This window comes from Copidosoma floridanum, unplaced genomic scaffold (genome assembly GCF_036245765.1).
Source record: "Copidosoma floridanum isolate Cflo_tuat_1 unplaced genomic scaffold, Cflo_Japanese_pri ptg000013l, whole genome shotgun sequence".
Lineage (NCBI taxonomy): Eukaryota > Metazoa > Arthropoda > Insecta > Hymenoptera > Encyrtidae > Copidosoma > Copidosoma floridanum.
In genome coordinates this window covers 1,150,180-1,164,534 of record NW_028321890.1, presented here as the reverse complement: position 1 = coordinate 1,164,534, position 14,355 = coordinate 1,150,180, and the positions used below count along the sequence as shown (strand labels likewise).

Below are 14,355 nucleotides of genomic sequence, written 5' to 3'. Positions count from 1 at the left end.
AATATTGAGGCCAGCAAGCAACCTAGGTCACTAGGTAGTAGGCATGTGTTAATAATTAATATTTTATCATTTAAAAGAGTGGCCAGTTAGCACTTTAGGTCACTAAGTGATAGGCGCTTGTGTTAATAATTAATGTTTATCATTTAACAGAGGGGCTAGTAAGCTCCCCGGTTTACCGGCTGATGGGCGTTCGCGTTGATAATCAAAACTACATAATTAAATAAAAAAGCCAGTTAGCGCTCTAGGTTATTAGGTAATACGCACTAGTGTTAATTAATAATATTTTATCTCTGAATACGGAGGCCTGTAAGAGCCTAAAGTCACTAGGTGATAGGCGTTTGTGTTATTAATTAATGTTTAAATATTCAACAGAGTGGCTTGTAAACACTCCGGGTTATCGGGTGATAGGCACTTGTGTTAATAATTAATATTTTATTATTTAAAAGATTGGCTAGTAAGTTCCTTAGGTCATCGAGTAATAGGCGCTTGTTTTAATTATTAATACTATATCATTCAATTAAGAGGCCTGTAAGCGCCCTGGGTCACTAGGTGATAGGGGCTTGTGTTGAGTATAAATACTTTATTATTTAATAAAGGAGCCAGTAAGTGACCCAGGTTATAAGAAAATAAGCGTTTGCGTTAATAATTAATGTTTTATTATTTAACAGAGAGGCTCGAAAGCACCCGGAGTCATTGGGTGATAGGCACTTGTTTTAATTATAAATACTTTACCTTTTAATAAAGAGGCCTGTAAGCGCCCAAGGTTACTAGGTGGTAGGGGTTTGTCTTAATAATAAAGTTTTCGTAGTTTAAGAGAGAGTCCTGTAAGCGCCCTTGGTTACTAGGTGATAGGCGCTTGTGATCATTATTCATACTTTTTTATTTAATAGAGGGGCCAGTAAGCTCTCAGTATCACCGGTTTATAGGCGCTTGTGTTAATAATTAATGTTTTATTATTTAACAGAGAGGCTAGTAAGCAGCCTGTGTCATCAGGTGATAGGCGCTCGTGTTAATAATTAATACTTTATTATTTAATAAAGGCCTGTAAGCGCTTTAGGTTACTAGGTGGTAAAAGTTTGTGTTAATAATTATTATTTTATAATAAATTAGAGATGCCAGTAAGAACCCCGGGTCATTTAGTGATAGGCATTTGTGATATTATTTAATATTTTCCTCATTTATAGAGTTGCCAGTAAGCACCCCGGGTCATCAGGTGATAGGCGTTAGTGTTGATAATTAATATTTTATTATAAAATTTAGAGGCCAGCTAACGCTCTAAGTCAATGGTTGATAGGCGCTTGTGTTAATTATTAATACTATATCATCTAATGGAGAGGCCTATAAGTGCTCTTGGTCATTAGGTGGTAGGCGCTTGTGTTGAATATTAATACTTTATTATTGAATAGAGGGGCCAGTTAGTGCCCTAAGTCACTAGGTAATAGGCGTTTGTATTAATAACTAATATTTTATAATTTAATAGAGGCCTGTAAATGCCCTGGGTTACTTGGTTATGAGCGCTTGTATTAATCATCAATACTTTATTATTTAATAAAGAGGCTAGAAAGCACAGCGAAATACTAGGTGATAGGCGTTTGTGTTAATAATCCATATTCTGTTATTTAATAGTGTGGCCAGTAAGCACCCCACGTCATCGGGTAATAGGCGTTTGTGTTAAATATTTATACTTTATTATTTAATTTAGAGGCCAGTTAACGCTTTGGGTCATTGGGTGATAAGCGCTTGTGTCAATTATTAATAATTTATCATTTAATGGAGGGGCTTGTAAGCGCCCTAGGTCATTTAATAATAAGTGCTCGTGCTAATAATAAATACTTTATAATTTTATGGAGAGGCCAGTCAGTGCTTTGGGTTACTGGGTGATACCTGCTTGTGTTACTTATTAACACTTTATCTTTCATTAGATAGGTCTCTACGCGCCCTGGGTCACTAGGTGATAGGCGCTTGTGATAATTATAAATACATTATTATTTAATAGAGGGGCCAGTAAGCAAAGCGGGTCACTAGTTAATAAGCGTTTGTGTTAATAATTGATACTTTATTATTTAACAGAGTGGCTAGTGAGGTCTTTGTGTCATCAGGCGGTAGATGTTAGTGTAGATAATTAATATTTTATTATTTAACAGACTAGCCAGTGAGCTTTATATGTTATCGATTGATGTGCGCTAGTGTTAATAATCAATACTTTATTGTTTAATAGTGAGGCCATAGTTAGCACCCCAAGTCATCGGGCGATAAGCGCTTGTGTTAATAATTAGTACTTTATTATTCAATATAGCGGCCAGACAACGCTCAAGGTCATTGGGTAATAGGTGCTTGTGTTAATTATTAATACTATATTATTTACTTGAGGTGTCCGTAAGCGCCCTGGGTCACTGAGTGATAGGCGTTTGTGTAAATAATTAATATTTCATTATTTAACAGACTGCCCAGTAAAATCCCTATGTTATTGGTTAATACGCGCTAGTGTAAATAATTTATACTTTATTTAATAATAGAAAGGCCATTTAGTCCCCTAAATCATCGGGTAATGGGCGTTTGTGTTAATAATTACGCTTTGTTATTCAATAAAAAGGCCAGCAAGCGCCACGTAAATTTAGGTAATAGAAGTTTGTGTTAATAATTAATATTTCTTTATTCAATAGATTTGCCAGTAACCACCACTGGTCATCGGGTGATAGGCGGTTGTGTTTTAAATTAATACTTTATTATTTATTAGAAAGGCCATTTAGCATCCTGGGTTATTGAGTGATAGGCGCTTGTGTTAATAATTAATACTTTATTATTTAATAGAGAGGCCAGCTAGTTACCCGAGTTATTGGGCGATAGGCACGCGTGTTAATTATAAATACTTTATTACTTAATAGAGAGGTTAGCAAGTGGCCTGGGTCATAAGACGATAGGCGTTTTTGTGTTAAAAATCAATACTATATTATTTAATGAATTGCCTAGTAAGCACCCCAGGTCACTAGATAGTAGGTGTTTGCATTAATAATCATTATTTCATTATTTAATAGAGTGGCTAGTATGCACCATGGGTCATTGGATAAATGGTGCGTGTGTTAATAATTAATACTTGAGTATTTAATAGAAAGGTTAGTAAGCACCCTAGGTCATTAGGTGAAAAGCGTTTGTGTCAATAATCAATATTTTATGATTTAATACAGTGGCCAGTTAGTGCTTTACGTTACTGGCAGATAGGCAATTGTGTTAATTATTAATACTATATGATTTAATAGAGAGGCCTGTAAGCGCCCTGGGTCACTGAGCGATAGGCGCTTGTGTTATTCATTAATACTTTTTATTTAATAGAGAGGCTAGTAAGCGTATCGGGTAACTAGGTGATAGGCATTCGTGTTAATAATTAATACTTCATAATTTAAAATAGAGGCCAGTTAACGTTCCGGGTCATAGGGTGATAGGCGCTTTTGTTAATTATAAATACTATATCATTTAATAGAGAGGCTTCGAGCGCCCTGTGTCACAAGGTGATAGCTAGGCGCTAGTGTTAATCATTAATACTTTTAATAGAGGGGCTAGTTAGCGCGCTGGGTCACTAGATAATAGGCGTTTGTGTTAATTATGAATACTTTATTAGTAAATAAAGAGGCCAGTTAGCACCTTGGGTTACTAGGTGATTGGCGTTCTGGTTAATATTTGATTTTTATCAATTAACAGAGGGGCTAGTAAGCACCCCGGTTCGTCAGGTAATAGGTATTCGCGTTTATAATTAATATTTTATTACTATTTAATAGAGTGGCCAGTAAGTACTCTAGGTTATAGATTGATAGCCGCTTGTTTTAATAATTAATACTTTATCGTTTAATAGATGGGCAAGTTAGCGCTGCGGGTCTTTGAGTAATAGGCGCTTGTGTTAGTAATAATGATTTTATCATTAAACATAGAGGCTAGTAAGCACTTCGCGTCATCGGGTGATTGGTGCTTGTGTTAACAATTAATAGTTTATTATTTAAGACAGAGGCTAGTATGGCTTTGGATCACTTGGTGATAAGCTTAAGCATTAATAATTAATATTTAATTATTATTTAATAAAACGGCCCAGATGCACTTCAGGTAACAAGGTGATAGGCGTTTGTGTTTATCTTTAATATTTTATTATATAATAGCGTGGCCAGTAAGCACCCCAGGTCACTAGGTTGTAGGCGTTTGTGTTAATAATCAATATTTTATAATTTAATCGAGAGGACAGTAAGCACCCCGGGTTATTCGGTGATAGGCGCTCCTGTTAGTAACTAATACTTACTTATTAAATAGAGTGGCCTGTAAGCGCCCCGGGTCACTAGGTGGTAGGCGTTTGTGTTAATAATTAATATTTTATAATTTATTAAAGAGGCCAGTTAGCACTCTGGGCATCGGGTGATAGGCGCTTGCGTTAATTATTAGTACTTTATCTTTTAATAAAGAGGCCTGTAAGCACCCCGGGTCACTAGGTGGTAGGTGTTTGTGTTAATCATTAACATTCTATAATTTATTAGAGAGGCCAGTGAGCACTCTGGGTCATCGGGTGATAGGCGTTTGTGTTGATAATCAATACTTTATTATTTAATAAAGATGCTAGTTAGCGCTCTAGGTTATTTGGTGATAGGCACTTGTCATAATTAATAATACTCTATCTTTTAATAGAGAGGCCTGTAAGAGCCTTAAGTCACTAGGTGGTAGGTGTTTGTGTTAATAATCATTATTTTGTAATTTATTCGAGAGGCCAGTAAGCGCCCTGGGTCACTAGGTGATAGGTGTTTGTGTTAATAAATAATATTCTATTATTTAATAGAATGGCCAGTAAGCACTTTGGTTTACTAGGTGATAGGCGTTAGTGTTAATCATTAATATTTTATTATTTAGTAGAGTTGGCAGCAAGCACCCCGGGCCATCGGGTGATAGGAGCTTGTGTTATAATATTACAATTTTAAATTTCCGCCCGTCTTTTGCAATGCATCTCTACTTCTGTGCTGTCTGCTCAATGGAACATTATCTCTAGATCTTATAGCTATGTATACGATTTAGGGAAAAAGCTCTGATATTGAATCTGCCTAAGCCAACGCTAAGAACGGCACGAAAATGAGACCTCAGAATGCCACACCTTATATTCTTACATTATGCGCGCACCTCTCTCTTACTCTAATGGGCTCAAACGGTTGCGTGGTACTCGTTACGTTCTATATTTTGCCCGAGCCCTTAGGCAATCTCGCTTTATCGCTGTCCGGGTCGTAATCTGGAATTCGTGGGAGAAATTATTTGGATAGGATTTTTTTGCATGATCTCACGCAAAATGATTACCTTAAAACGAATTCGCATGTTGCCAGGCTTCAAAGTTGTAGGAAAAATGTTTAAACAAAATTTTTCAAACAAATTAAAAATATTGTTTATTTTGCCCTGAAATGAACTGAAAAAAAAAAGAGAATAATATACTTACGATTAAAATCAAATATGAGCGTCAGTAAATTCCGTGTACTCCTCGTGAGTGGGAAAGAGACAGAGCATGAGAGCCGCGGCCAGCAGCGGCCGACCGTAACGATGCACACGCTTGATTGTAAATTAAAAATGAAGGGTTTGCAATAAAATAACATCCGGAAACGCCTTAGGATTTTATTCAAGGGATGTTTGAAGAATATTTGAGAACTTTGGCAACATCAAAATTTTTAATTTTTATTGTTGTTTTGCATACTTGAAAGTGGCGATTTTCACGGTTTTTTGAACTTTGTACAATTAATATCTCGAAAAGTATTGATTTTAGAGAAAATTTGCAAGACATCTTTTTGTTTACAATTATCTAAAAAAGCTAAAAAAACTTTTTTTAGGGCAAAATAAACAATATTTTTAATTTGTTTAAAAAATTTTGTTTAAACATTTTTCCTACAACTTTGAAGCCTGGCAACATGCAAATTCGTTTTTAGGTGATCATTTTGCGTAAGATCATGCAAAAAAATCCTATCCAAATAATTTCTCCCACGAATTCCAGGGAACATTCTTCGTAGATCGTATATATAGCTGTACGATCTAGGAAAAAAGTTCCGATATTGAAATTAAATCCGCCTTACCCACCACGGTCTAACCCAAGAACGCTGTTCGGTCTTGATCTAGTTCAAGTTAACTCTTTCTTCGGTTTTTCTTCAATCTATTTATTGGCGTCGTATTGAGTATACATAAGCCAGTACACTACTGGATACATTTAATGATATTTACATATATTTATACATACAATACATTGGTTTGTATATAAGTAAATCATTGAAACATTCGTGCGCCTAGAATACTAATGTTGCGCTTAACAATTCAGTTCACTCCCTCGAAGTGAAACTAGCACGAGAGCCCTCTGTCAAGAGTGGTATTAAGCATAATATAAGGATCCTGGAAGATTCGGAATTCGGAACTGGCGGAACCCAGCAGCATTGCTGGAATAGCTATCACCTAAAAAAAAAATATATGAACATTTCTCATTATTGACAGTAGCTGACTGAGCTTGAATACAGCATAATTTGCGGAATCAAAAATTTTTCAATTTATTTCAAAGTTAGTGACATGTTGACGTTGCTTCGAACATCTTTGAAAATAACGGTAATTTTATCGAATGATTACCTTTTCAAGTGTACTATTACTAGCTAGGTTTTATTGATCTTACGTAATCTGTATGATCATTTATTTAATATTCATCAAAAATTCTATTTTAATTAGAATTTTTATTTTTACATCGGTGTAATTATACGTTTTAGTTGACATATGTCAATTGACAGGGTATAGGTCCTGTATCCCTGATTTGTTTTTGATTATAATCTATACAAGATCAGTGTTACAATATTACAATACAATACCCTTAATAATTCACATTTCAAAGCGAGTTAGATTTGCAAAACCATTACAGTATTCATTAATGTACTACTAATATTGTATTGAAAAAGCAAATTTGGTTTTTACTCTGTTACTTGTAACTTATTAAATGAATACATCAATAGTGATACAAGGTTTATACATTGAAAATTGTTAATCCTTAAGACCTTGGTCACTATCTTAATTGTCTTAATAATTAATAAACTGATGTGAAATCTTTATTTAATTAAAGGTAAAGCGAAACCAAAGATGCCTTCAAACATCAGCTTCCCACCTTTCCGATACGTTGTTTGTGGTAAGTGATTATAAGTATGTAAAGTGTAACTCAATTCATTAGTTTGACACAATGTGATGCTAAACGTAGTTTGTTCAAAACTATAATAAAGTATTGATATTTAGCATAGAGACACAGACCAAGATAACCCTAACATTCCGTTTGAATTTACTGAAGAAAATAAGAAGCGAATAAAAGCAATACTGCAAATTTACCCTGAAGGTCATAAAAGAGGTGCTATGATTCCTTTGTTAGATCTTGCTCAGCGCCAACATGGATGGTTACCTATCTCAGCAATGCATGAAGTTGCAAATATTTTGAAATTATCTAATATGAGAGTTTATGAAGTGGCTACCTTTTATACCATGTTTAATCGTAGACCAATGGGAAAATACCATATTCAAATCTGCACTTGCACTCCTTGCTGGTTGAGAGATTCAGATAGCATATTAAAAACTATTTGCGAGCTTACCAATACTAAGGTTGGTGAAAACTCACCTGACCACATATTTTCAGTTTCTGAAGTAGAATGCTTAGGAGCTTGTGCTAATGCACCAATGATTCAAGTGAATGATGATTATTATGTATGTATCAAAAATAATTATTTTGTAATTAATGAAGTAACTGGCTCGGACCTTGTTATTATTATGTATTGATTTTTTTAGGAGGACTTAACACCTGAAACCACATCAGCTATCATTAATGCTTTAAAAAAAGGAGAGCGACCACCACCTGGGCCACAAATTTGTGAAAGGTATGCAGCCGAACCGAAATCTGGACTTTCATCTTTGACATCTCAACTTCCAGAACCTGGTTTTGGAGTACGTCAAGATTTATAAATGTGAGATACTATTTAGATCGTGCAAATCGTAATACTCAATAAAAATATAGAATACCACGCAAGTTGGAAATGAGATACTGTATGGTTTTAAACATGTACACGATAATAAATTTTGATGTAGCTGATATATATATATATATATATATATATATATATATATATATACACGTTATTAGAAAACCAACATATTTAGAAAGACAAACACTTAAAATGGAATTTACGTGCCTGGTGCTCGGAAAGTGAACATTCCCGGGATGTTAATCGTCATTAGCTGTCTCTTGAACTCCTATGGCTTAGTCAAGTGCACTTCTGTAGGGTTTCAACTTTTGCCACTTTATAAGAACTCCCATTGAATTTTGACGCTAGTCGTACTGTTAACATGTCGAATATTGACTTGCCGAACACCAGGGCACGTGAAATCGTATACGCACCACGTTCAGAAGTTGAGGAATGTCCTAGATTTCACGTTTATTTGCGTGATATCTGCGACATTCTTAACCTCTCTCCCTAGGTGCGTAATATACTATCCACTTGTTCATATATTTTTTTTGTATTGTCCATGATCAAACAAGATAAAATTTTTGAAGCCCTGCTGGATCTGTGCAAAAAAAATTTTCACGACTCCTTTGAAAAATGCGATTTTATTAAAAAAAAAAAAAATCTAATATGAAACGAAGATACAAAACGTTACGGGCTCTTGTGAATTCGTTGTAAAATTCATATTGTGACGCTCTAAATGAAAATTAAACTTTGCCATTGCACTTGTACATAGCAGCTGTATTTTAACCCACCACGATAACCAAACGCTTCGAAAAGATAAACAAGATCCTTTAGAGTTACGGGTTTGGGAAAACTTAATTTCTTATGAACTTATAAGCCTGTAGCACTGCAGGCTTATTGAGATGGAAAAATCAGAAGAAATTTCTGCAACATCCGTAACCTCCGTAGGATAAAAAATGTTCAAATTAAATCGCTCAAATTCTGTTGCGTGCATTTCTGAGAACATTTTTCGTCGAAAATTTATTAGATTTTAGTCCCGAAAATGACACAGTTGTTTGTAATTATAACTTAAATGTCCCATGCTATAGAAAAAATGAAAAAACCCGTATTTGGGTCCTAGGTCAGAGATTAATAGAAAGATTGCTGACTGCAATGCTACTGCGTAAGTTCACTTTTGGCCACTGTTTCGAGCGCCCCGTCGCGTCCTAGCGGTCGAACCAGGTGCACATTTTTTTTATTTGAGAAGCGTGGAGGGGATATACCGAGTGTGTGCCAGTGTGCCTACGGATTCGAGCGGAAATGGGCATGTAGGCACATAAGTACTTTGGAGACGTGTGGAAGTAGTATACTGAATATGTGCCTATACGGAGAGAGGAGTGGTGCATGGAAATGCCGACTGTACAGCTATATAACTATGTACCCGTGGATATCATACAGCGAAAGAAAGCGACGAGTCTTTCTCACTGTACTTACTAGTAACAAGCTTCTTAAATAAAGCCTTAGAAATTAAGGGGAAATAGAGAAAAAAAAGATTGTACATCTAATATTTATAAAATAAAAAACCTATTCTTTCATTTTACAATTCTCTATAACATATGAAAGCTTACGAGAGGCTAGCCATATTATTTTTCGAAAATTAAATCATACAAATAAATGTTTACGCAATTGGAAGCTCAGACTTTCAAGGCATTTATTTTTTAGTTCTTCTTATACTTTGAATTTTTGTTTAGTACTGCGTATCAAAGTACGTTGAAAAAAATATTTAGCTTGAAATATTTTTTGAGGTTGATAGTATGGCTATAAGCACCTTAAATATAAATTATTTATTATTTTTACTTATAATTGCTATGAACTGTAGGCCAAGCTCCGGAGGGTATCAATGAACATATGTGACTTTAGGTTATATGAGGTCCGAAATTTGAATAGCTGAGATGGGTAGGGCTTATGCCTTCGACGACATATTTTGGCGATTAGGGGTTCAATTCTGATTGTCATTGGATTTTTTTTTTAAATATAATTCAGTATTCTATTTCAATTTCTTATTGCAACTTTCATTTTAATTTATGAATATTGTCAACACTTTTTTTTCGGGCACGTTAAATAAATTATATTTTTAATACTGTGTCACGCACACAGAATCCTACGCAACAACTGACTATTAAACAATTTATTTCGTTAATAGTTATAGCTGGCAAGGCTAATTCATAATTTTAAAGGTAATAATTTGAATGATTGTAACATTGATAACTAAGTAAATACTTGGTAGATCACATAAATCTTCATGTGCGTATTCGTATGCTTGCATGTGTGTGATCTCAGACTTTTCGACCGATGTCGATGATTCAGGACTCAGAAGAATTACTTTTTCATATTGTTACGATGGCTTGGGAAAAACAATCGTCATAGCTTTTTAAGGTTGTCATACCTCTTGACGATTTCTTGATTTTTTTAAGCAGATTGTCGTATTATTCAGGTGAAAAAAAAGCTCTTATACATACATTAGTTTTATTTAGGGAAAATTCAAACAATTATATTGTTTTAAATCTCTCCATACGTTATACAGTTTCATTTTGAACAATAAAACAATTTTTTTCTCCCGATTCATGCATTCAAGATTTAGTATTTCAATAAGATTGATACCAATTCGCTAATTTGTAATTTTAATTAAATTCTCAACAAGATATTATTTTATACAATACGAAAAAACCACATTTTCTATTTTCGCAAATTCCATAAGAGTTTTTTTTATAGGATAAATCTGTCGATTCGTATATTTTAATTTTTTTTTTAGCTACCTTCCAGCCATTACGAACGAGTTGAATACAGCGTACTGGAGTAAAAAAAGCCCCACGCACACAAGGTGGCCCACTGTCAGTGGAGTTGCCCATGTATAGCTAAGTCACTTAATAGTTTAGTAAAAACTGTATTTATTTGTTATTAGATGCCACATGTCCGTGCTTTATAAGTAAGTTCATAGTTTCTAAGAGGACGTACAAATAGGTTTAACTGAAACTTTGTCTTATCCGCAATTAATAAAAGTAAGCAATCGGCTGTTGCGTATAGCGGGTGAGTGCCCCACGTCTTTTGTACCTAGAATTTGTTATTAGAGAAAAAAATTTTCCACGCACGCCACAAACCGTAAAAAATTTTATCTGTATCCCACTTCTGACACCAGCTGCTACGTGGGATTCTCGGTGCGGGAATAAATAAAAGCGTGACTTGTTGTTACTTATGCTTTATTAGAATTACTTATCATTGAGGGAAGTTGTGCGTGTATTATCGTCTCGTGGACTTCGTCCTTACCCTCTCGCGTCTCTAGCTGATCTCCCCATCCCTTCTCTCAACCTTTCCTATCACCTCTCTTCTCTATTTCCCTACCTTTCAGGCCCAAGCCAGCAGAGGCGCACGCACGCATAGCTATATGCTGTCGTACGTAAAAATATTTTCAGTCAAATAAAAATACTTTATTGAAATTCAAAATAATCATTTGTAAAAATAAAAAACGTATTAAACGTGCCTTTTTTCGCGGCTTGCCTTTGACTAGACTATCTTTACATATATCTTATGTGTTTTTACGTACTTAAGAGCCTCAATATAGATCATATCTCAATTGCTAAGTATTTATTTAATGTGATATAGTTTATAAATTTTAGTCTGACAATTATTATTATTCATCACGTACTTACATAACTTTATAATAATTACCACCCTGAAAATTAAATTTGAAAAATTTTTCCATGAGTTTGAATCGAACTGGAGTCCACAGGTATATGAATCTGACGTGTTACCGCTGAGCTATGGCAACATTGGATTCGAATGAAGAAAAACCGATATAAATCGTTTAACTGATATAAATGTACCTACGTCACGCGGGAATCCATCGATATCTTGTGAATCTGTTACATTGAAGCACATGTCAGAACGTGTATATCACAATTGTAGTTGTTCGTTTAATATTTACACAATATTTTGGCAAGCTCAGCTCCGTGGGCCCTAAAATAAGAAGTTTCATGTTGACATTGTCAGTCATGTCCGCATTGAATACCAAACCAGTAGAAATTAGACGAGAATCATATAATAACATCATATAACACCATTTAAAGACTAAAATTATAAGAATATATGTGTGTATTTGCACCTGACGTATTTTATAAGACCTTATATACCGAGAATACATCAAAATACTAAGAAAAAATAATACACACGAAGTTAAATGTATATGATCCTATATAGTTTATGGATAGTTATTTGCTTGTAAGACATGATACAAATGTATAAAGAATTTTCTGATACAAACTTATCAGAAGTGTATCAAGAAAAACCTGTGTCATAAAGTTTGCGTTATTAAATAGGGATATTTAATTCTGGACGGGTAATACGAGTCGAAAAATTGTAAATAAACATCAAGGTTCTCTATACGCAACCATCAGAAAATAACCTATATAAAATAATATGTACAGCTATTTTGTAAATTACCATATGTACTTGTTATCCACATATAGGTATATTTTGTTCCGAATCATAATAAAATTTTTACATCATATACACTGATACTTTGGAAAGACAAAAAATTTACTGATAAAATATTATACCTCACAATTTTATGTCCGGTATACTAAAATAAATTTATATCAGGTTTTATCATGTTGTACGGGAACCATTTAACAGATAGGGCAAAAAAGCCGAAAGCAAAAAGGTTTCTGCTAAAACGAAAGCTGAAAAGAGTCCTAGAAATAAAATATAAATAGCAATACCAATACTAATACAAAATATAAATAAACTATTGGAATAATGCCGGAGTTAATAAAAAATATTAATATTCATAGCAAAATTGAAGAAAAAAACCTATACATGGACACAAACTCAGTATACTTATTTCACTAACAAATTATTATTCGGAAACATTTTTTCCAAATAATATTTATTTTTAATATTGTCATCTTAAGTTATAATATGAGGTTCTGCTTACATGCGAAATAAACTTTAATAACTGAATTAATTACTGGATAAGAATTACGTAATATACAAATTTTTTCTGCGGTTGAACCTAAAAAACTAAATGGCCATGTAATACTAATAGAATAGTTACTGTAGTAACTATTTGATTATCTTCACATTTTGTACGAGGTAGTACCACATATTTGAAAGGAAAAAGCAAGGTTTACATAATTAATGACCTACTTTTTCATAAAAAGTAATTATAGAGTTTTCTAAAAGCGTGATTACGTACAGTTGTAATATAACTTGTTTTTTATATTTTTCTTATTTTTCAACGGCCCGTTATTACTGGGCGTAAAAAGTGTTTCAGACTTACTACAGTATTGACGATCATTAAGTTATAATTATTAAAAAAATTAATAATGTGCTCTCAAAGAAAATAGTTTAGATAGCGAGCTATATTCCCATGCAACGAATCATTACTTTAAGCGGCTGCACGCAATCAGCATTATTGTCGCAAATTTTTGTACAAAAAGGTGTTAAAGTAATAGCCATTGTCAGCAGCAAGTTCCGTACGCTTGTAAAGCGCGAAAAAATAGATACTCAATTGATGTTGCTCTACATTAACTATATGTCAGTCCAACCAACATATCTGATATAAAAACTTGTATTTAAAATAATATATTTATTTTCCGCCTAGATTTTTTAACTGCATGATTGTATAAACTCGTAATGACGTCAGTATTAACGTATTATAATAACGATAGCAGCAATATTTTATTATCAGTGTAACTGTATATATACATATATTTACAAATATAATATATACTGACACTAGTAGTAGTATGAAACCCATAAATTATCTACCCAGGATTCTGAACTGATGGGAGTAATTACGTGAGTCCTAACGTTAGTACTAACGTAAGTTCTTACGTTAAGTTTGGATTAACTAAATTATCACACGTGAGTACCCACGTTAGTACTTACGTAAGTACTTTCGTGTGTACTTTCGTTAGTTCTCACGTTAGTACTAATGTAAGAACTTAAGTGCTAACTTACGTAAGTACTAACGTAAGAACGTACTCAATTTTGTAAGGTGGGACATAAATTAAAGATTTTTTTACTAAATAATCTGTAATATAAAGTGGGCTTAAAATTTTTTTGTACAGATTTATGTTCATTATATTAACGTAAAAGCTTAGTAATTATAGAAATTTTAAGAAATGCGGTAACAGCTATTCTAAAATTTCTTAACAAAAACAAGAATAAGATTATTTAAGAAATATTAGACACAAAAATAATTTAAAAAATTTTTTTATGCTTTTTAATAAAAAATAAAGTAGTTGATAAAAAAAAAGCTGAAAGAAGTGCATTGAACCCAAGAACTTTAGGTTCGAAAGCAAAAGTTTTACCGCAGAGCCATCGACTATACGGATTA

At 33.5% G+C, this 14,355-nt stretch overlaps 1 protein-coding gene across 1 annotated transcript; it reads left to right on the top strand.

Moving 5' to 3' along the window:
* Nucleotides 1-6,200: 6,200 nt before the first annotated feature.
* Nucleotides 6,201-8,106, top strand: ND-24 (NADH dehydrogenase ubiquinone). Its single transcript, XM_014361158.3, has 4 exons — nt 6,201-6,594; nt 7,097-7,159; nt 7,264-7,722; nt 7,804-8,106. The coding sequence occupies exons 1-4, from the start codon at nt 6,559-6,561 to the stop codon at nt 7,975-7,977; spliced, it is 732 nt and encodes a 243-aa protein (XP_014216644.2). The 5' UTR covers nt 6,201-6,558; the 3' UTR covers nt 7,978-8,106.
* Nucleotides 8,107-14,355: the final 6,249 nt, after the last annotated feature.

Bases quoted from the DNA above. Each gene is read 5' to 3' on its own strand.
- ND-24 (XM_014361158.3), top strand. From the start codon at position 6,559: ATGTTGACGTTGCTTCGAACATCTTTGAAAATAACG. The intron at 6,595-7,096 runs GTAATTTTATCG...ATTTAATTAAAG, and splicing joins GAACATCTTTGAAAATAACG to GTAAAGCGAAACCAAAGATG. The intron at 7,160-7,263 runs GTAAGTGATTAT...ATTGATATTTAG, and splicing joins TTTCCGATACGTTGTTTGTG to CATAGAGACACAGACCAAGA.